Here is a 19,481-nt window from a genome sequence, read left to right as displayed (position 1 = left end):
GGAATGATCACCCCATGAACATATCGAATATTCAATTTAATCTTGAGTCGAAACTCAATACACAAGTAAAACTGAGCCAAGACTCAGAATAGGACTTTTAACCCCCTCATAGGAAGCAAGGATGTGTTATCACTCATCGGTCCTCGACCTACGGAACCCAACAAAATCCAAGAAATTACGTCCCATCAGTTCGAACGTCCAACCCGAAAGAACTTTCACCTCTAAACCCGACGATATAACCACTAGGCTAATGCCAAATTGTTTCCTCTGTAGAACCTCATATTTTTTGGTCTATTTTTTTTTTTAAAAAAGAATCTTGAATAATAGAAAAACTTAGAAATCAAAAGTATATACAAGATTTTTAATCTAATGGTGTTATTTTTCTCTAAAAGAAAAACAAATTTATCAAAAGAACAAAGAAATAACAAATCTGAATTGTTTGGAGCCGTTATGCGAATTATGGAATATATCATACTCTGTATTCACATCCAAAGATGAAGTAACCATTTACTGGGCCACAGGAATGGCATCCAGTCCTTTCAAGCTAAGATAAAATCATTTTGACCAAAGAAAAAGTCTTGGTATGCTGAATCTTCCATGACCTCTGTCACCATTTGGCTGGCATTCTTCTATTTTCCTTGCTTGAAAAACAATCAACTTCAGCTTTTGTGTATTTGTACTAGAAGTCATCAGTCAGTCTTTCCATGAGGAGTTTGTATTTTCCTTTGACAACACCCAATGAAGAACTACTGATTGTTCCAGTTGGGAATGTTAGCAGTTGCTTCATTCACCATCTTTACAAGGGTAACCTACAGCCATGACAACCCAAAAAAAAAAAGAAGCAAATTAGAGAGAGAATTTGAGTTGTGCAGTATCTGCAGACACATGACAAGATAGAGGATAAATAGGATAACCGGCAGACAGGGCCGAGCGTTACACTTGCAGCAGTATGCTTTTGGGTGGAAAAGGAATTTTATTTATCATTGTTGAAGTGAATTAAGGTAGAAATGAACTACATATCTCCAGTATAAACATTTATGACAAAGAGGAAAGTATAAACAGAAGCTCCTTGAAATGTAACAATGCGACCATGTACAAGCATTTCAGGACCACAAAACAAGACACATTGAAAATTAAGCACATGTATTCAATATGCAGGATGCTTCAGGAGACATACCACGGTTTCAGGAACTCCTGGAGGGGGTAAGGAGAGGTTTCTCGGTGGAGGTCCATGTAAGAATGATCTCTTGTCAAATCGCCACTCCCCAACTTTGCCATATGTAAGCTCGCCCTGAACAGTTGACAATCTCGGATAATGAAAATCTAAAGATGATATACTGAAAAATTAAAATTTAGATTCCAATCTATGCTCCCTAGTATGTCACAGCAAAACTGGATGGGAATTACGGGTTTTCTGTTTTGAAAACAAGAAATGACGAAAAAGAAGAGCTCTATATGCACCAGTTTCATGGTCTGGATAGCACCTCTTAATGATTGGTAATGTAAGATTACCTTCAAGTTGTAGTCACATCCATATGTGTAGTGAATAATAAAAGTTTTTCCAAGATCTCGATCCCATGGAGGCTGCAATATTAAGAATAAACAGCGCACCAATTCTTGAGAACCCAGCTTTATGGAACAAATAAAAAAGTTACTAAACCTAAGAAGTGAATGCAGCTTGAAGAGAGCAAGACCTGAACCATAAAGTCTTTCCGAAGGATATGCTGCACACCATGCAACGCTGATGCTACAGCATAACCATACCTTAATTCCACCAGAAGAATATAAGTTTGAAAAGTAACAGTATGGAGACATGATATTCGGAATGAACTCTGATGCAAATACCTACTCAGCGTCTGATACTTACATTTCTAGCACCCATCCAAAAGTTTTATCGGTTTCTGGGTCTTGTTTCATTTTCAAAGACACATTCATCCATGTTGGTGCAATCTTCTCCAGTAAATCCTGGATAAAGCAATTCATTTAAACCCAACATGGCCAAAGGTTATATAAATCCTTAAACAAAAACAATAATAAAATGACCAATAATAACAATAGGGATAGCAACACTAGACACTCCATTATCATCTGACCATGAATACTAAATATACATGTATTACACATATTTATGACAAAATTTTACATCAGTAGGAATATTCCAGATATTGATTGGCCTATCCCCTCCTTTTTTAAAAAAAAGGAAAAGGATCAAACAATGTAAACTAGTTACAAGAGGTTCACCTTCCTTATGATGACAGGAGAATTGCCAATTGGATCAACATCTGTCACAGGACCTTTCTCCTCGGGATAAAACTTCCTTACGATTTTTTCATTATCCTCGGGCTTAATGTAGAAAAATGGGAAAGCAGCTGGGTATCCTCCATGTACCAAATTAGGAAGAGGAGCAACAAATACGTGATCAGGCTCTGCCATAAGTATGTATCTGTACCAACAATGGAACAAACAGCCTTTGGACTATGGTAAAATACTAAAATAAAATGTGAGTCAATCTGAGGTCATCAGAAGTTCAAAATCTCACTCTTCCTCAATTGTGGCCTTTTGCAGCCATTGGACAAATGCCCATGGTCTATTTAAGACAACATATCCCTGGAATAGAAGTGAAAGGAGGTAAGAAAAACTTTGACAAGTACTGAATTGCTATCCACAAATTTAATAAAGGCAACAGTAACAGAGATGATTTATGTGCATTTACTTTGTGGGTTATGATTATACCTACAGATTTATATACAAAAGCCCAAGTTTGATAGACAAATTCACTAACTTCAAATGTGTGAATCCCGATATGCTTTGACATAACAAGTAACTCATGAATCCAGAAATTCAAGGCATGCCGATTAGACATGCCTTCAGCTGCAAGTCAAGAAGAGATATTGATGGAAGTAGTCAAAATCCCTGCATTCTTCTGTAAGAAATTACCACAACAAGCTTCCTTATCAACCCAACCATTCCTAAACTACACGCATCGTGATTAAGCAACACCTATTTACCCAACTATATGATATAAAACTTCTTGGAAAAATGAAGCTTATCACAAATACTTAGTTTCTCTTGCAATCACGAATAAGAGAAACATACAAGATACACTATCCTTTTTATCAAAGACGTGTTGCTTGTTTTGGAGTCATATAATCATCAACCGTTTACCTTGACCTAATTAGGCTACATGGCTTGGTTAAAAGACAATGGTAAGAATCAGCAAGAGCAAAATGTTGCACCATCACAAATGTTCGCCAATAGTGATAAAAAAATCAAACCAACAATGATGAAAGTGCAACTAACTCACCCTGTCCATACCCGCTGGAAGAGGGTCAACCACAACTGTAGGAATCTCATCCATCAAGTTGTCAGGGTTCCCAGAATGCAAGATCCGTGTAAATCCTCCCATATCAGATCCAGGCAAGCCCTTTTTCTTCTTATACCAATAATACATAATGCGACACTGCCATTTGCTATAAGGAGCATCAGTGGCCGTCAAGGCAACATGGAAGGGCGATTTAGTAGTCTTCAATTTCTTCACTTCTTCAGGCATCTCAATAACAGGATCCATAAATAGCTTACCATCAGAATCCTCGGTTATCAGTTTCCCAACTGATCTGTTGTGGGTGATCATTGTTATCAAATTATATGTTGCAAAGAAAAAACCGAGAGCCAAAACAACCAAAAGTAGTCCAGAAGCACGCCCCATGGTCTTAGAAGATATCATAAAATCAGAGAGCCAAAATAACCAAAAGTAGTCCAGAAACCACCCAGTTAATTACTAAATCTGCTATTGCACATGGCTTGAGATCCCATGAATATGTTCTATCTCACCAATATAGAGCTTGACAGAACAGCTACTTAAGCACCTTTTTGTCATGTACAATTATACATACAAATATACAATTTCTGTCAAGAAGATCAGAATCATAAATCAGTATGAGGTTGTGAGATAAGTAACATAACATTCACTGTGATCAATAAGAAATTTTCATACAAAATGCACAACAATAGAGCTAACTAAACCAGGGCAGAGATATATATCAAACCGTGAAACACAGAACAAAGCACAAAGACAATGCCGCAAATTGTGATCATATAGATACAGAGTTTACATTTTACAACTTTACATGAGAGAGAGAGAGGACGCACAGGCTCGACGTGGAAGGAGACAGAAACGCAGAGAATCGAAGATGGTTTTCTCTGGATCAGCAGAGTCACAGAGATTTGAAAAGTAAAAGCTCTTTGGCTTTGGTGCCTGTTTAAGGTGGAGAGCCGTCTCTCTAATTTGTCCTTTCTGAAAGAAAATTGAAAATTCGGTAGTGACTGTTTGGTCAAAAGGCGCCACGTAATCAGTCAATGCCCAACTTTCAGAAAAAAATATATATCCTTGCATACGAATACTACACACAATCCCATTAGCCACTGTCCATTAACAGCAGATACTTTCTGGAATTATCAGAACATGGGATTTTGTTTTCAGAATTTTTCCTAGAAGATACTTAAAAAGGGTTACGTCGACACAATAATTTTCCTAGAAGATGGTTTTCTCTGGATTGACCATGTTCAGCTCTGTTTTGTCACTGTAATGTTGAGCAAAATGAACATGTTTTGAACACAACAAAACCTACCCCACTTCCAACAATTCCACATACTTCAAATCTTTCGAAGAGTCTGAACATAGCAAGTGTTTAATCTTTCAATGGCTACAGAATCTGGGACCTGATACTAACTTACATTGGCATCCAACACCATTTCAGATGCAATACAACGTGACGTAGAACGAAAAAAAAACAGCAGCTTCTTCCCAAATAGGACAAATACTACAACTTCTTCCCCACCTAGTAGACTATTATGCAGAGAATACAGAGAGAAACCTTCCAGGTCACCAGAAATCCTCATAAGAGTTGTTCTATATATAACAATCTGCTTGTGCAGCACAATGAAACCTCCAGGCTGGATTGATACTCATTCGTTACCTGTGATATTAATGGAACTATTGTTAGTGTTGGTCTAATGGTCGCACAAAATGAATAAAATTCTATATGTGAAAAGGATGGGCATGCAATTATAGCAGAAACCTGCTCCAGCCATGAAATACACCATTCTAAGTAACACCTAGCAGCATATCACAGTGAGAAGTTTACGGGTTTTCAAACATGTTTGGACTGAAAACTTCGTAATTAGCTGGATTAACCTCTCGATACTACATTACTACCATCCATATGAGAGGAAACTTGAAACTAAAACTGTTTAAGGTTTAGGGTTTATACACCAAATATTTCCAGCTAATGCCACTTTTAACCTTGCAAACCAATTTTATCAACCAAATAAGGGAAACCCTAATCTACGAGCCTAGCATTAGAATGCACCGATCTCAGGCTCAGCTGTTAAGTTGAGCTTCAAGAGCTAGAATAAGGCACAATGCCCTTTGGGTATGCCCTTAGTATGCACACAATCAAGTGCGCATGCGTGGCCCTCAAATGTGTGTGCGCCTGTAACTTGGTCCCGAATCCCAAACTTATTATACAAAAAAGTCTGCATACAGCTCACCCTTCAATTTCATATTTGGATATGCACATCGATGTTTCTTGAAATTTAGACCAGTCTATTCGTAAGAATATATAAAATATAGTAATATACCTACCTACTTAACCGTCAGTGCCCACCAAAATCATTACTTAAACAGTTCATTTTTCCACACAAAAAGCTGTGGTTATTGTTTTCTAGATACCAAAATACTACCTTTAGAATTGCAGCAAAGAGTCCCAAACCAACGTGTTTCAGATCATCCTAATCAAAACAAGCATTGATATTCAAATCATAACTACAGAAAATACCACATTACCAGAACTGACACCATAAGAATGATAAAAAAACATGCTAACAGTCTACAACAAGAATATGCATTACATCATCATCATTTGAGCCTTGTCCCAATGTTTACTTTACCTGGTTCAACATATACAACAAGTATACCAAGCTGCAGATTGTACTCATCTAATGTACCTCTATAACAGAATAAACTCGTTAATGTTTTTTTTTTTTTTTTTTTTTCAGAACATGGAATTAATTGTCCCAAAGGAAGTAGTGTTTCACATTTAAACCTATTTCTACCATGGATTCATAGTAGCACAGACAAAATGACACATATAAATAACAATTTAAAATGCTTATTCATGACCAAAATGCCCCCTTTGTTTGATTAGTAGAAAAGGCAAACACGTAATGAACTGATTGTGCCTTCCTATACAGAAAACAAATTGAATAATAATGTACTTGAGGAATTAGGCAATCCAATGTTTTTGTCTTTTCACCTAAACTGATAGTGACATCTCAATTGAGAAACTTCCATGTTAGTAAAGAATCCTGTGCTTCATTTTAAATGGGTAAAAAACTAAATATTGGTATCTTACAATTTGTCCATTGAGACAAAGCATGGAGACAAACAAAGAGGACAATAGTAGGCCATTAATGTGGCAATGGTCCCTTCAGTATTATTATCAGGTTTAAAACAAGTCTTAAATAAATGAAACCAAAGAAGATAGTTAAAATGTAGTGGTAATGCTCAATGATGTAGCATGAATATGGCCCATGATGTTCAATATTGACATCCAAAAAATTCTTCACAAATTTGAAGTAAGTCTCACATTGGGATTGGAGTAGCTCATAATCTCCAAGGTAATTTACCATTAACTGTCATTGGACCTCAACAAAATCAGAACAATTGGGTATCATACCTGTAGTTTCAAACAATTACAATGTCCAGTTGCCAGAAGCCGCATAAGCATTCGATGGCTCAACAATTGGTACAGAAAATTCCCTTTCAATTGTACTACTCTCCAAATGCACCTTTGAGATACATGAATAAACCTTTTTCTCATCAACCCCTTGATTATAGAGAAATCCTTTGAAAACATGGCCACAAATATTCACCGTAGCCTGGTAGAGAACTTCAGCTTCCTCATCACTAATGGCACTCACTCTAATGCACCTGAAGACAGCTGGGGCTTTAACTTTCCCAGGAAGGGACTGTTTAAAGCGTGGATCTGTAGTCAAGGAGAACCCAAGTCAAATGAATTCATCAGATTTATCATAAACCTACTCCTTTTCACCCAGATTGTTCAAAGATGGAAAGGATGACTTGAACAATCATCCATAACTCAAAAACGAAAATCAGTTTGATTACTTCATTTCGTCAAACGGAACGTGATATATCAAACAGAACAAAAAAGAAGAAGAGAGAGATCCTCAATTTAGCATGCAAGGTTCAAATGGAAATCAACAAATCTAAGCAATATTATTCACTCAGTGTCACTATCTAGAACTTCAAACATCAAACACAAAAATATAGAAAGACAATACCTTGGTGACTAGACCCAGTGTCAAAGCACAAAGAAGCCGGAGCAGCAGCAGCATTAGACGATAAGCTATTGGAAGTAGTAGTTGTAGTCACATTCTGCGGCGATGACACAATTCTTGGCCTTTTAACACCACCTGAAGAAGACCCAGAAGACCCTCGGCCGCCACCACTGACCTGGTGCCTCTCCCGGCGCCTAGACGCCGGCACCCATGTGCTCTTCACGTGAGTGGAACAATCATACCCTCGGCTCTTGCAACAAGTCCTAGACCTCCTATACTTACACTCCTTCTTGGACTTATTCCCACAGTCCGTACACGTCCCCAAAGACACACTACTCTCATCTCCCACACTCAAGCCGACATCTTTCCTAGCAATACTCAATTCTTGACACTTCTTTAGACTCCAAGGATTGATTGAACCATTAAAGTTGCAATCTTTATTGCTCAAATTAGGTGGGTGGTTGTTGTGGTGGTGATCTGAGGAAATGGTGTGTGGGTTTTGGGTCTGTTGAGAAGAAGCTATGAGGAGGATGTTGTGGAGACCAAGCATACCGATTTGGTGATCAGGTGGGAAAACAGGGTGAATGGGTGTTGAGTGGTGGTGGGTGATAGCGGCAGCTGGTTGTTGAGGCGGCCATGTTCTGGTGTTGGGTGGTGACTGTAGGTGGGGAGGGACGGTGGGATCGGCCACAGTTGCAGATGGTGATACAATGATTAATATACTGATTGATCTGTACAGAAAACCGAACTCAAAAGTGTATGCAAGCAAATGTTATCCGGGACTGGATTTACAATTATACTCGGACAGAGATGAAGAGGATTTGCTACACTCAGACTCGCTTATTATTAGCCACTCACAGTGGAAAGTACTGGTTGGCAGTGGCATCCTATAAAATATTAAAATGAGGAGAGATATCAGTCTGCCTACTCCTAGTGCCACTCGGAGAACAGAGGGGGTGTCACTGGGGGGACTGCCAATTTTGGGTTCTTTTGATAACCCTGGAGTGTTTTTGTTGGACACCACTAAACTGGGCTATCCAAAAGGAAAAGACAAAAATATATATTTGGTGTCTCAATTATACTTTTGATTTTATTTTTGTTTTTACATTTTTTTTAAAACAGTCCATTAATTATTCAAAGATATCTCGTTGTTCGTCTCTCAAATGATTATGACATCAAAAAAATCATATGTGATATTTGAGTTGATGTAATTTTTACATCCGTCATCTCATTTAGTTTAAATTTTACACATATTATCTCATAAAATCCCTAAACCCAACTCTTTAAAATCTTTAAATTGTTTTATTGTATAGTTTATGAATAATATCGTTTACGTTATCAAAGTTTGACAAATAAAATTATTTTGATATGTCAAATTAGAGTTTTTTAGTTATTCTCTTATTTGAAAGACAAAATAAATATCTTTCAAAAGTTAAAAAGTTTCAAAAGTTAAAAAGATAAAGTCAAGAACAAAAAATTCAACGATCAAAATGAAACTAAGAGCATAAACGAGCGACCAAATGTTTATCGCAAAGGATTGTGAGCCCTCTATGCCTATGAGTCAAGGTTAGAGTTAAGTGTAGTCTTAAAAGTCTATGCCCTAACCCTAATCTATACACCTATAGCCCTAACCCAAGCATCCCTATAAATAAAGCTGATACTCTACATTTAAAAATAAATAAATTGTTGGATAGAGATTTAAAGTGGGCCGGCCTGGCCCTGCATCACCCATAGGTGCCCAGTGAGGTTTGTGGGTTGGGCCGGTCTGGGAATATGAAAGCTCTCATGGGCAGGTAAATTTTCTTTGGCTATAAATTGTAGAATCTCAAGTTGAGTGCAATCCCACCGTAAATCAAGTATGCTTTAGAGTTTAGGGTTTAAGAATAGATTCATCTCTCTTTACATAGGGTAGGAGATTAATCACACCGTTGAGGAGCAGTGGAAGGTTGGGCGCTCTCGTGAAGGCAAACTTGCGAAGATGAATATGAAAGGCCCTTAGATACTAAGCAAGCGAGGCCATATTCTCTGGTCTTCTCCAGTCTTCATCTCCAGAACACCAAAGACAAGAAAAACAGGAAGAGGATATGAAGCAATATGTCTTTTGAACCCTTAGAATAACTGATGAACGTTTAGCTTAAATACTACTAGTTTAGGTTCGACATTTTCACAGCTGTAATTACATGAAGATGCCTTGCCATTATTTTGAGATCAACAAAGTAAAGTAGTGGGAAAAGAAACAGGCAGGAAGGCATATCATGGTTGTATATATATAAATACATGACCTTAAAACAGAAGACCTCTTTATATGGCCCCCTCTCCAGAGGATATAATTAGTATTGACGTTGGGATTTATAGATCTGAAGGCCAGAGGTTGCTTCTGTCATTGGACACAGCCTGATAGAAAATGAGTACGGAACAGCAGGAACTAGATACTCGTCGTGAACACATGGCGACCAGCTATCATCTCCCCCTAGACCCATGTGTTTGTGGTCAAGATGTACCTACAAGAGCACTCAACAACATAAGGAGGTAATCTTCATGGGGCTTCACAAAATATGATACTGAATAGGGCAAAAGAACAATCAGAAAAAAGGTTGAGCAACTATACAAGCAGCAACTATAAGTCGGTAAATGAATGTGATAGATTAATAAAACTTTCTCAATCTGAAACTCAAAACACCTTACTAGAGGAGGGCATTGAGGAGCATAGGCATCTAATTCTATAAAAATACAGGGTGTAAATTAAAGTGAGCGGATTAGCAGCTATCTGCAGTGTTTCGGGAAAGAAAGGAAATAATTACCTCAATGTCATTTCCTTTGACGAGCTTTTCATTATGTGTTGCTCTGTCGAGCTCTCCTGTGGCATAGTAACTAGCATTTAATTGCAAGGGAGAGGAGCTGCCATATGTTGCAGCATAAATTCCAACCCCATCCTCGTTTTGAAATGTAACCCACCGAATATCTGCCCGTCCAGAACATTCTCCAGGGACAACGTAAGGAACATGCATATCCTCGACCTTTTTCTCATAGACCCCAACATGGGCAGCAGCTTTTCTATCAGGATAACATTCAAATGGTCCTCTTCCATACCACTGGATTCGGTTCATTGATTCTTCCAAGTGAAATTCAACTCCCACTCGTGGCAAAGGTGGGAGATCCAAACTTGGCTTTACATCACATTCAATAATAACATCCCCGGAACCATATATTGTGTAATTCATATTAATCGTGAATAAAGCATTTGTTTTCCCAGGTGCAGAGAGAGAAGCATCCTCACCATTTGGGACACCTAGGTAAATTACCTCAATTTTCACATTGTCCGTCATGTTCTGAATGGAACAGCTTTCGGTAAGAAACTTGAGGCTATCAATATGTGCAGCTTTCCACCTGGAGTAGTAACTGTTTGTCTCTCCCCCTTTGTCATTATCTGTAGGTGCACGCCAGAAACATGGGAATACACCTTTGTTCATCACAGTAACTCCTTCAACCTACCATTATGAATTACACAGCTTCAATGCATCAATGCTTAAACAGAAAAAAATGTAGAATTACCACTTTGTATGAAAGCGCCTCGGCTAGGAAAAAAAAAAAAAAAAGAGATGAAAAGAAAATCCCAGACGTGCTATTTAGAAGTAACCAATTATCAATAGGCTCTATCGGAATTCGGAAGCCAAGGTAATCATTGTTGAAAAATTTAAAGGTATGATCCAATATACATGGGCTTACTTGCTCCAATACAGGCTTTCAATTACCATTTCCTTCATTCGAAAAGGTAAAGCATGTCTAACAGAAAACCTCTTTGATTTCAATAAATCACAAGCACTGGCTAAAATTTCAATTCACAAGTATAGATTACCTTCCAGCTTTCAATAGCTCCTGTTTGAACATTCAAGTTTAGCTCCCAAAAGTTTTTCTGGCTGACTCTGATTCTATCACCTAAAGTTTCAGCAAAAATAACAGCATCTGGAGTTTTGATGACCTGGAAGTCACGATTATTAAGAAAATAAACTATCATCACAGAAAAGCATAAGAGCCAATTTATAAAAACAACTTAAGCATAAAGAAGACCAACTACATGAGGTACAATCTCTCTTTTGGCTGGAAGCTTGACTTGTGTAGACGAAATGACATGACCATTTTTAACCCAGCGTGTAGAGTGCAAGTGCTTCACAGTTATCGTCAGGAAAAGTTCTTCTGCAGAAGATGAATCCCACAGAGAACTCCACGGACTTGATTCCCATTCAATTTCATATTTACTTTGGGGTTTAATCAGAGGAAGAGCAAGCTTTCCAGATCCAAGAATACATCCATCACCATGAGCAATCCAGCTAAACTCCAACCCTTCCGTTGTTTGAAAAAAGTGAGTGTTGGATATCTACAAAATTGAATTTCACAAGTGTAAAATTGAGATTCTACGAAAGAAAAAGAAAAATCTGAGACAAGCAGGTGAGTACCTCAAGTGTGTTTCCCCTTAATGAAGCCTTGATTGGTTGATAGACATACTTAACTTCTGAAGATACAATTGAAAACTGTTAGTTCTGTACAAACCACGGAATAAGGGGCATTTCGTCTTAAAAGTAACTCCAAGCACACGTGTATATTTATACTAGAAGTCTACATATATAATGCAGTTACCATGTAATGCAGGATGAGGACTTCGGTTTGGCCATACAAGGCCATTGAGACAGAAGTTTAAATCATTTGGCTCATCACCAAAATCACCTCCGTATGCCCAATGTTTACTACCATCTCCACTGTCCTTCAATAAACCCTATAAGAAATATGGAGGTTCTTTATTAATTTTTCTTAAACAAATGGGGAATATAAACTATTAGGAAGGATGAGAGAAAGGCATGAAACAAGAGCACATAACATTTCCATTACTTTAATAGACAGGGTTTCAATTAATCTCAATGATAATCCATAAAATAACACTCTATTTTCCTACTTTCACCTTGGACATGAGATCAGTAGAAAAGGTTGAGTTCCCAATAAGCATTCTCTCTTCATCTTAACTTCCAGAAAAAGCTCATGCACCCAAAATTGAATTCCCTAAGTTCACTATTAGTCATGTGGGAAAATTGCAAAGATCCTAACTTCAGTTGCTTAATCTTAGATTATACTCTGGGTGTTAAACATGCTACATGCAATATTTTCTTCCAGATATTAGCGTTTCTCTTCTATGCTTCTTTGCAGTAGGAAGTATGGATCCACTGCTTTCTTTCCCCATCACTAAAGCAATCATTTCATTGATTCTATGTTCTATAAGTATGAGATAGCAGTAATATAAAAGATACACAATACTACATTGGACTTATAGGATACTCAACCTGGTCAACCCATTCCCAGATAAAGCCCCCTTGGAGTCCAAATGTGTTATCAATTGCTTCCCAATATTCATGTATATTTCCATTGCTATTCCCCATTGAATGTGAATACCTGCCAATTTTTTAGCAGAACTCAAGAAGTAAACAACATGGCATGGCAAGAAAGAAGAACAAAGAATGTTGTGGCATTCATCATCATCAAAGAAGCATAAGTCATGGTATTGAAAAAAAGAGAGAAAATAACTTACTCGCACAAAATCAGAGGGCGAGTTTCAGTCGGATCTTTTGCTATTTTCACTATGTCCCAAACACGCATATACATGGGGCATACAATATCAGTGGATGTTGTTCTAGCTCCACCTCCTTCATAGTGTAATAGACGCGAGGGGTCTTTTCCTCGGATCCAACCTGGAAAGAAGGTAAAATGATAAGTAATTGGAAGAACATGAAAGTCTAGGGAGTGGGATGTTTCGAGGAAATTTGAGAGTTTGACAATAATTCCAAAATTTTTGAAAGCTATCCTAAGTCGGAGAACATTTTTCATGATTGCATATAATCCAACAAAATAAAAATCTAGCATAAATGGAAAAGAAAAGAAAGGGTTGATAATTGATTATGATTTATCAAAGTTGGGCCCAAGAAAAGGTGCATACTAGTTCATATTTCCAGGTTCATAAATGAATTGATTTTCTCCTGAACGTAAGCAAAATTATCTAACATCGTATGGACATGTACAGTGCACGGATGCTAGATGTCCAGAGGAAAAGAGGGAGGCAGAAAATATATGCATGGCAATGATGAAAGATATCGTGGATGCCAAAGGATTGGCAGAGAGTGTGGCGTCAAACAAGATTGAGCCAAAAAAATAGAATCCACTTTGTACTAATGGAGAAAAATCGAGAATTACAAACAGGATTGAGTGAAGAAATAGAATCCACTTTGTTCTGATGAGGAAAAATATAAAATCACCACGAGAGAATCCACTTGGACCCCTACTACTTTTGACCAAGAATTCATGAAGCCGGATGCAAATATTTGATAGCAAGGCTTTGATGAAGATAAAGACGTTGATGGAGAAAAATCAAGTAACACTAGTTCACAAACTACTCTACTGCCAGACGTTTCCTTGAATAAGATAGCTGGTTTTCAAAAAATTGGCATGCATATCACCAATGAAGCGCCTAAAATATGACGGAGTTACTTCTAAATGCACCAAGCAGATTGAAAATTTTATGCAAAATCTTTACCAGCTAAAGCAGAATGATTAGGCCCGTAGTCCGACTCATTTCCTAAGGACCAAGAAATGATACATGCATGATTCTTGTCCCTCTCTACCATGCCTATCACACGATCCATCATTGCAGCAGCCCAACTTGATTCTGAAGAAGGATGCTTAACACTCCCAGAAAGACAAAAGCCATGTGTCTCAATATTGGCTTCATCTATCATGTACATGCCAAACAGATCACACAATTCGTACCATCGAGGATGCTGAGGGTAATGGCTGTTTCTCACAGCATTAATATTGTTTTGCTTCATTAATACTAAATCCTGAAGCAAGGCGAACAATGAATATCTCAAAACAACATCAAAAAAAAAAAAAAAAACACCTAAGGTATGCAGAGATAACCAAGGATAAAGGATGCTTCACCTTAACCATACAGGACTCCATGTTTGTCTTCCCCACCCTTGGGTGGTGCTCATGCCTGTTTACTCCTCTGATCATAATTGGATGCCCATTAACAAGCAGCTGTTTCAGGGATTTCGAAACTTGTCTGATGCCAACAAGGCATGATTCACAGTCAACTATGTGGCCTGATTTTGCATCTCGAAGGATGATAACCAGGATGTACAGACTTGGCTGTGAATATATATAAACAAAAATGTAATAATTCAATAGGCAATAGATTGTATCAAATAAACAAGGTGTAAAGCGAACAATGAATTCGAACTTAATTAGAAACAGAATGATTTTCAGGAAATTACATCCACTAAAAACCACTTAGTGGACTTCATCATAATTTTCTTTATGGATTCATGTAGCTGAACCGGACATTATGAAATCAAAGCCTAAATGATGATGATGATGACGATACAGGCTCATTCTAACATGAAGACCTTTTCAGTTAACCATCAACTTCCCTCTTGTAGTTTAGCATGGGGTTAAAATTAAAGTTTTCAGGTAAAAAATCAGTATTTCTTCTTCAAAATATACATTCTTCTACCTAGATTTTAAGAGACTGACAACATTATTACTATAGAATATAGAGTAACATAGAAAGATCAATCTTGTTACACCTCCAAAAATATGGAACAAAGGAAGTAAAAGAAAACTGGTTATTGGTCAGGCTATCTTAAGCAATTAAAGTTAGATTGTCATAGACTCATAGGGTTACATGTCACTTCTGACGACTGATGTGACTGGCACAACTGCACACCAACAATTGCCCATCATAGTTTAGCATTATGATCAGCAAAATAAATATCTATTAAGCCTACCAGTTCATAAAGATTTTTCCTTCAAAATAATCACTGTTAATGCAGTCTTACTTACTTCTTCTAGAGGTGGAGCCTTAAAGTTGATGAAGGAAAAGTAGAGACATATTGCCAAAAGTGAAAACTTCGGAACCTAGTTGCATCTAAAACAAATACAAATGCAACAAGAAATTTGAATGAGTAGAGCTTATTTACTTGCTCTGCAGACCAGAGCCTGGGCATCTCAAGTTTTCCAGCAAGCACATATCCAGGAAATCCATGAATAGTTCTGGCAGACGAATTTAGCGTCATCTTAGCCACATTAGATGAAAGTAGATCAACATGTCCATCACGTGCATGCCAGCTCCCACTGTCATACAATTCAGCTTCTATGCTCAAACTGGCAAGCAGATCGTCCCCAGAAGTTTCTCGTGAGATATTTATTTTTACTTCAACCTAAATAAGACGAGCATCAAACAGAGGTATTGCAATAGTACTGAGAAAATTATAACCTCCAAAAGTTAAAGACTTACACAAATCTGACTAATCTTGTCAGATAAACAAGAACTAACAACTTCTCATACACTCAGAAGCAAGAAAAATGGAAACAGATAGTAGCATTATACAATTCAAAAGTTTTCATTTAGAATGATACAATAACATCCTGAACTCAAGCAATCAATTTGAATATTAAGCACTCCAGAAATGCAAGATGTCTTAGATAATAGAGGTACCTCAATATCTGCCACAGAGAAATTCTCAGCAAGGTTTGACTTGAAAAAATAGTCCTCAATAAATACCTGCAACTCAAATATTTTATCCATTAATTACACAGGGACCCATCAGACGGTACAGGATTGGCAATGTCAATGAAATCACAAAAAAGTAACAACAGAAAGCCCAATCAGTTTTGTGGAGAGGTTGTTTCCAGGAATTGAACATGTGACCTTTAGGTTGCAACCCTGCAACTCTACCATTGGGCCACATGTTCGCCTGTAGAGGATTAGATGTGTTTTTTGTTGAAAAATTGCATAATAGGGACAGAAAAATGTACACACTGGTCCAACTTCATAATGCATACTGCAACAAAGGGAATGTAATGTGATGTTTATGTTTGGTATGGCCTGGGACAAAAATAAGAGTGACGGCTGCAGGTGTTTGGTACGCGGGAACAAGCATAGGAAGAGAATGGGAATACTCTATAAATGGCTACATTATCCCTCTGTTTAAAAAATTATCAAAATAATGTGCAATGTTATCAACTCTAATATCGAGAGAAAAAAAAAACACACTAATTTATTATTTGGCATAATCTTGTATTGTACCAAACATACCAATTATATGTATATCATACCACTTTTTGTATACAAACTACTGCTCATTGATTTAGTCTAATTACTATATATATAAAAAAAAACAGCCACAGTTGACATGGATGTAAAGTCACAAACCTGAGGCTTGGCTAAAAGATGCACATCGCGATGAATCCCTGATAACCACCAATGATCTTGATCTTCGAGGTAAGATCCATCACTCCATCTGAAAACTTGAACTGCCAAAACATTTTCCTTCTTGGAATCGCATGGGTAACAGTAATCAGAGATTTCAAACTCAGCTGGTAGTCTACTATCCTGACTGACCAAGCAATATAAAATGTTCTGTTAATGGATATAATGGAGACTTTGTCAAAAAAACGAAACATTTATTAGAGGAGACCAAAACTATAGTATAAGCGAACTCAAGCTGACTTCGCCATGTTTTACATGAATGTGTTAAAAATAGCTGCATAAGATGCTAAACAATGCAGTAAAACTAATACTGTGTAACAGGAATACTACATTAATGTTATCAGAATGGTGATGCATCAAAGAAAGTCAGCATCACCTGATTATTACCATAATTCCAAAATATAGATCCAAGTAAACATTGCATACCTATATCCAACAGGGACCCCATTTATCCATGCAAAAAAGGCAGAATCAACAGCTTCAAAGTGCAGGAAAATCCTACGACCTGTCAATACAAACCAATCAACCACATAAATCTACTGCATACTAAGTAAAGACTTCTTTGCTACATATAAACATTTGAAAAAATTCAGCTCTTCAACTTTACAGAAACACAATAATAACACACACTATAGTAATTTCACCATTGACAATTATATACTCAAATGTTTGTATAGACAACACATGCTCTCTATACTTTCTTCAATGCGTAAAGATTGCCAGAAAGAAATGGTTGAAAAAGAAGAAGCAAAATGATAGTCATAACAAAACACCAATGTCAATAAAAGACAACATAGGAAAGGTCATACCTTGCCATGCTTTAGGAATGTTGAAGTATGTCCTGTAGCAGCCAGTAGGATTATTTGCAGGAACATTTGGAGGATCAAGTGGAAATGGATATACAACATTCGTATAGATAGGACGATCAAATCCGTGCATCTGCCAATTGGAGGGAACTGTTCCAAAAGGAAGCTATTAAAATTATGAGAACATGTCATACTGAGAGAAGTTGTGAATGCAAGGAAAAATTATAATTTAGAATAAACGATGGAAAATAGAGACTTAGTTAAATCTATTGTTTTATAATCAATGATGACGAAAAAATGCCACAAAAAATTTCCTCAGATAAGAGAAAAATCCTATAATGGTAAAAATTGTCTGACATGGTCTTTGTGGACCTTCTGAAAAGAGCATGGATGTGAAATGCCACAATTAGGAATCAGGTTTACAAGCCCTCTAGTTCCAATTCACAATTCATGCACACTGAGGATGTGTATCTAAGGATCACAACAATGCAAGTTTTATCTACATGCTAAACCAAGAAGATGGTAATTAAAATATAGGTACAGATTCAGTCACCTGACAATTTATCCCACTCAGAATCTTGAAATGCAACATTGTAGAAATTCTCAGGAACAGAGGAAGGACTGGGAGCCAAGAAGAATTTCCAATAGCCAGACAAAGACTTAACAAAAGGCAGGCCCTTGACCCAGAAAGCAGCACTATCTAGAGATCCAAGAATAGCGTCATCATTCCAAACAGCAGAGTTCGAGACTGAAACATCAACTTTGGTGCGCTCATACCAGAATTTAAGAGATCCTATAAATACACCAACAGGATTTCATATTTCCATAAAGCACATCTGAACCTTCAAGGAGGATCAAAGTAATATATCTGTCGCTAAAGCTTTGGCTCGAGCAAATTTCACCATAAATTCTTGAGAGAAGTCATAATATTGTGGGTTTATTTTACTTTAATCTAAAAATTGAAGGCAACATCAGAAAGGTCATTTCCAATAAGTAACAGTTTGTTTGCCCAAGTAATCAACATTCAAAAGAGCTTGTTTATTTAACATATTGATACATGTTGTATATTATTCACCCACATAATCCAAAATAGAACCTGGAATTGCTCAAAACCGCACTCCATTCTGTTCATCCCACAAGCCAAGCAAAAACAGGCGGAATGGAAGCCAACTCACAGATTCACAAAGAAATCCCAATCAACAGTAAAAAAAAAATCAAAAACCGCAACTCGACATACGAGTCCCAGTTCAGATTGAATTATTGGTCGAAATTGTACAACCAATCAACTCGAATACCAGAAGAGAAGAGAGAAACGATAGTAAATCCGACCTTCAACAGATTCATGGCACCGTAACGTAACATGAGAATCTCTCTTCTTCCATTTGATGAAAGACTGATCCTCCCATGCCCTGTAACCATTCTCTGAAGGCAAAACAAGTTGGGCTGCCAACGACGCCATCCCCTAATCCTGTACCTCCTATCCCTACAATTTACCAAAATTTTCTCCATATCAATCTCAATTCAATACGCGTAACGAAGAAATCATGAAAGCAATAGCCTGAGCTTACCAGTGGAGTGAAGTCAAATACCCAAGTCTGAGCCGATGCGAAAGATTGATCAGCTCGGAGTGGATATGTAGAGCGCTCGAGTGGGCCCCACAACGGTCCAAACTTCAAATAAATTTATTTTCTATTTTATCATATCAAGATTATTTATAGGACTTTATTCATATAGCTAGCCAATAATAATTATATGGTATCAAGCATTTACCAATTAACCTGATCTATCTAATTTAGTGGATTAACCTTATCTATCTAATTTAGGGGATTTTGATAGTGGCTTTCTAGCAAAATCCTTTTCAATTAGATATGGAATCATATCCTTTAATTTGTTGATTTTTTCCGTTAAATTGTTGATTACCTTTGTACCTAAAAATGACTCAAACCACAAAGGTGTTATTTAATCAATGATTACCCTTAACTATTTTTGGCACAAGTAGTCAATGG

At 37.2% G+C, this 19,481-nt stretch overlaps 3 protein-coding genes across 7 annotated transcripts; all 3 read right to left on the bottom strand.

Moving 5' to 3' along the window:
- Positions 1-349: 349 nt before the first annotated feature.
- On the bottom strand, positions 350-5,762 carry LOC119989473 (hydroxyproline O-arabinosyltransferase RDN2-like). Of its 5 annotated transcripts, none has more exons than XM_038835012.1 (10): positions 5,743-5,762; positions 4,113-4,976; positions 3,305-3,906; positions 2,540-2,607; positions 2,242-2,443; positions 1,868-1,965; positions 1,695-1,764; positions 1,513-1,584; positions 1,178-1,291; positions 350-809 (listed from the first exon to the last, which is right to left on the bottom strand). In XM_038835012.1, the coding sequence occupies exons 3-10, from the start codon at positions 3,722-3,724 to the stop codon at positions 747-749; spliced, it is 1,107 nt and encodes a 368-aa protein (XP_038690940.1). In that variant the 5' UTR covers positions 3,725-3,906; positions 4,113-4,976; positions 5,743-5,762; the 3' UTR covers positions 350-746. The 5 variants fall into 5 exon arrangements, with proteins under 5 accessions (XP_038690940.1, XP_038690942.1, XP_038690941.1 ...); XM_038835014.1 differs by having other exon boundaries at positions 4,128-4,976; XM_038835013.1 differs by having other exon boundaries at positions 4,150-4,976.
- Positions 5,763-6,870: 1,108 nt separating this feature from the next.
- LOC119989474 (protein LATERAL ROOT PRIMORDIUM 1-like) lies at positions 6,871-8,381 on the bottom strand. Its single transcript, XM_038835018.1, has 2 exons — positions 7,363-8,381; positions 6,871-7,029 (listed from the first exon to the last, which is right to left on the bottom strand). The coding sequence occupies exons 1-2, from the start codon at positions 7,907-7,909 to the stop codon at positions 7,010-7,012; spliced, it is 567 nt and encodes a 188-aa protein (XP_038690946.1). The 5' UTR covers positions 7,910-8,381; the 3' UTR covers positions 6,871-7,009.
- Positions 8,382-9,444: 1,063 nt separating this feature from the next.
- On the bottom strand, positions 9,445-19,153 carry LOC119988911 (beta-galactosidase). Its single transcript, XM_038834160.1, has 18 exons — positions 19,044-19,153; positions 18,805-18,958; positions 18,029-18,268; positions 17,479-17,625; positions 17,096-17,174; positions 16,613-16,796; positions 15,896-15,961; positions 15,378-15,617; positions 14,338-14,547; positions 13,934-14,237; positions 12,935-13,094; positions 12,690-12,798; positions 11,995-12,130; positions 11,814-11,869; positions 11,435-11,734; positions 11,216-11,338; positions 10,161-10,847; positions 9,445-9,860 (listed from the first exon to the last, which is right to left on the bottom strand). Exons 2-18 carry the CDS (start codon positions 18,932-18,934, stop codon positions 9,690-9,692), a joined length of 3,342 nt encoding a protein of 1,113 aa, XP_038690088.1. The 5' UTR covers positions 18,935-18,958; positions 19,044-19,153; the 3' UTR covers positions 9,445-9,689.
- Between the last annotated feature and the right edge of the window lie 328 nt (positions 19,154-19,481).

Source organism: Tripterygium wilfordii, chromosome 21 (assembly GCF_013401445.1).
Source record: "Tripterygium wilfordii isolate XIE 37 chromosome 21, ASM1340144v1, whole genome shotgun sequence".
Classification (NCBI taxonomy): domain Eukaryota; kingdom Viridiplantae; phylum Streptophyta; class Magnoliopsida; order Celastrales; family Celastraceae; genus Tripterygium; species Tripterygium wilfordii.
Note: the sequence above shows the minus strand (reverse complement) of the source record. Positions and strands in the feature narration are given on the sequence as shown.

Bases quoted from the DNA above. Each gene is read 5' to 3' on its own strand.
- LOC119988911 (XM_038834160.1), bottom strand. From the start codon at position 18,934: ATGGCGTCGTTGGCAGCCCAACTTGTTTTGCCTTCAGAGAATGGTTAC. The intron at 17,175-17,478 runs GTATGACCTTTC...TTGTATTGACAG, and splicing joins CATTCCTAAAGCATGGCAAG to GTCGTAGGATTTTCCTGCAC. The intron at 11,735-11,813 runs GTACTCACCTGC...TCAATTTTGTAG, and splicing joins TAAGGGGAAACACACTTGAG to ATATCCAACACTCACTTTTT.
- LOC119989473 (XM_038835012.1), bottom strand. From the start codon at position 3,724: ATGATATCTTCTAAGACCATGGGGCGTGCTTCTGGACTACTTTTGGTT. The intron at 2,608-3,304 runs GTGAGTTAGTTG...CTTCTATTCCAG, and splicing joins TTCCAGCGGGTATGGACAGG to GGATATGTTGTCTTAAATAG. The intron at 1,292-1,512 runs GTAATCTTACAT...TCAACTGTTCAG, and splicing joins GATGTGACTACAACTTGAAG to GGCGAGCTTACATATGGCAA.
- LOC119989474 (XM_038835018.1), bottom strand. From the start codon at position 7,909: ATGCTTGGTCTCCACAACATCCTCCTCATAGCTTCTTCTCAACAGACC. The intron at 7,030-7,362 runs GTATTGTCTTTC...CGCTTTAAACAG, and splicing joins CACTGGGTCTAGTCACCAAG to TCCCTTCCTGGGAAAGTTAA.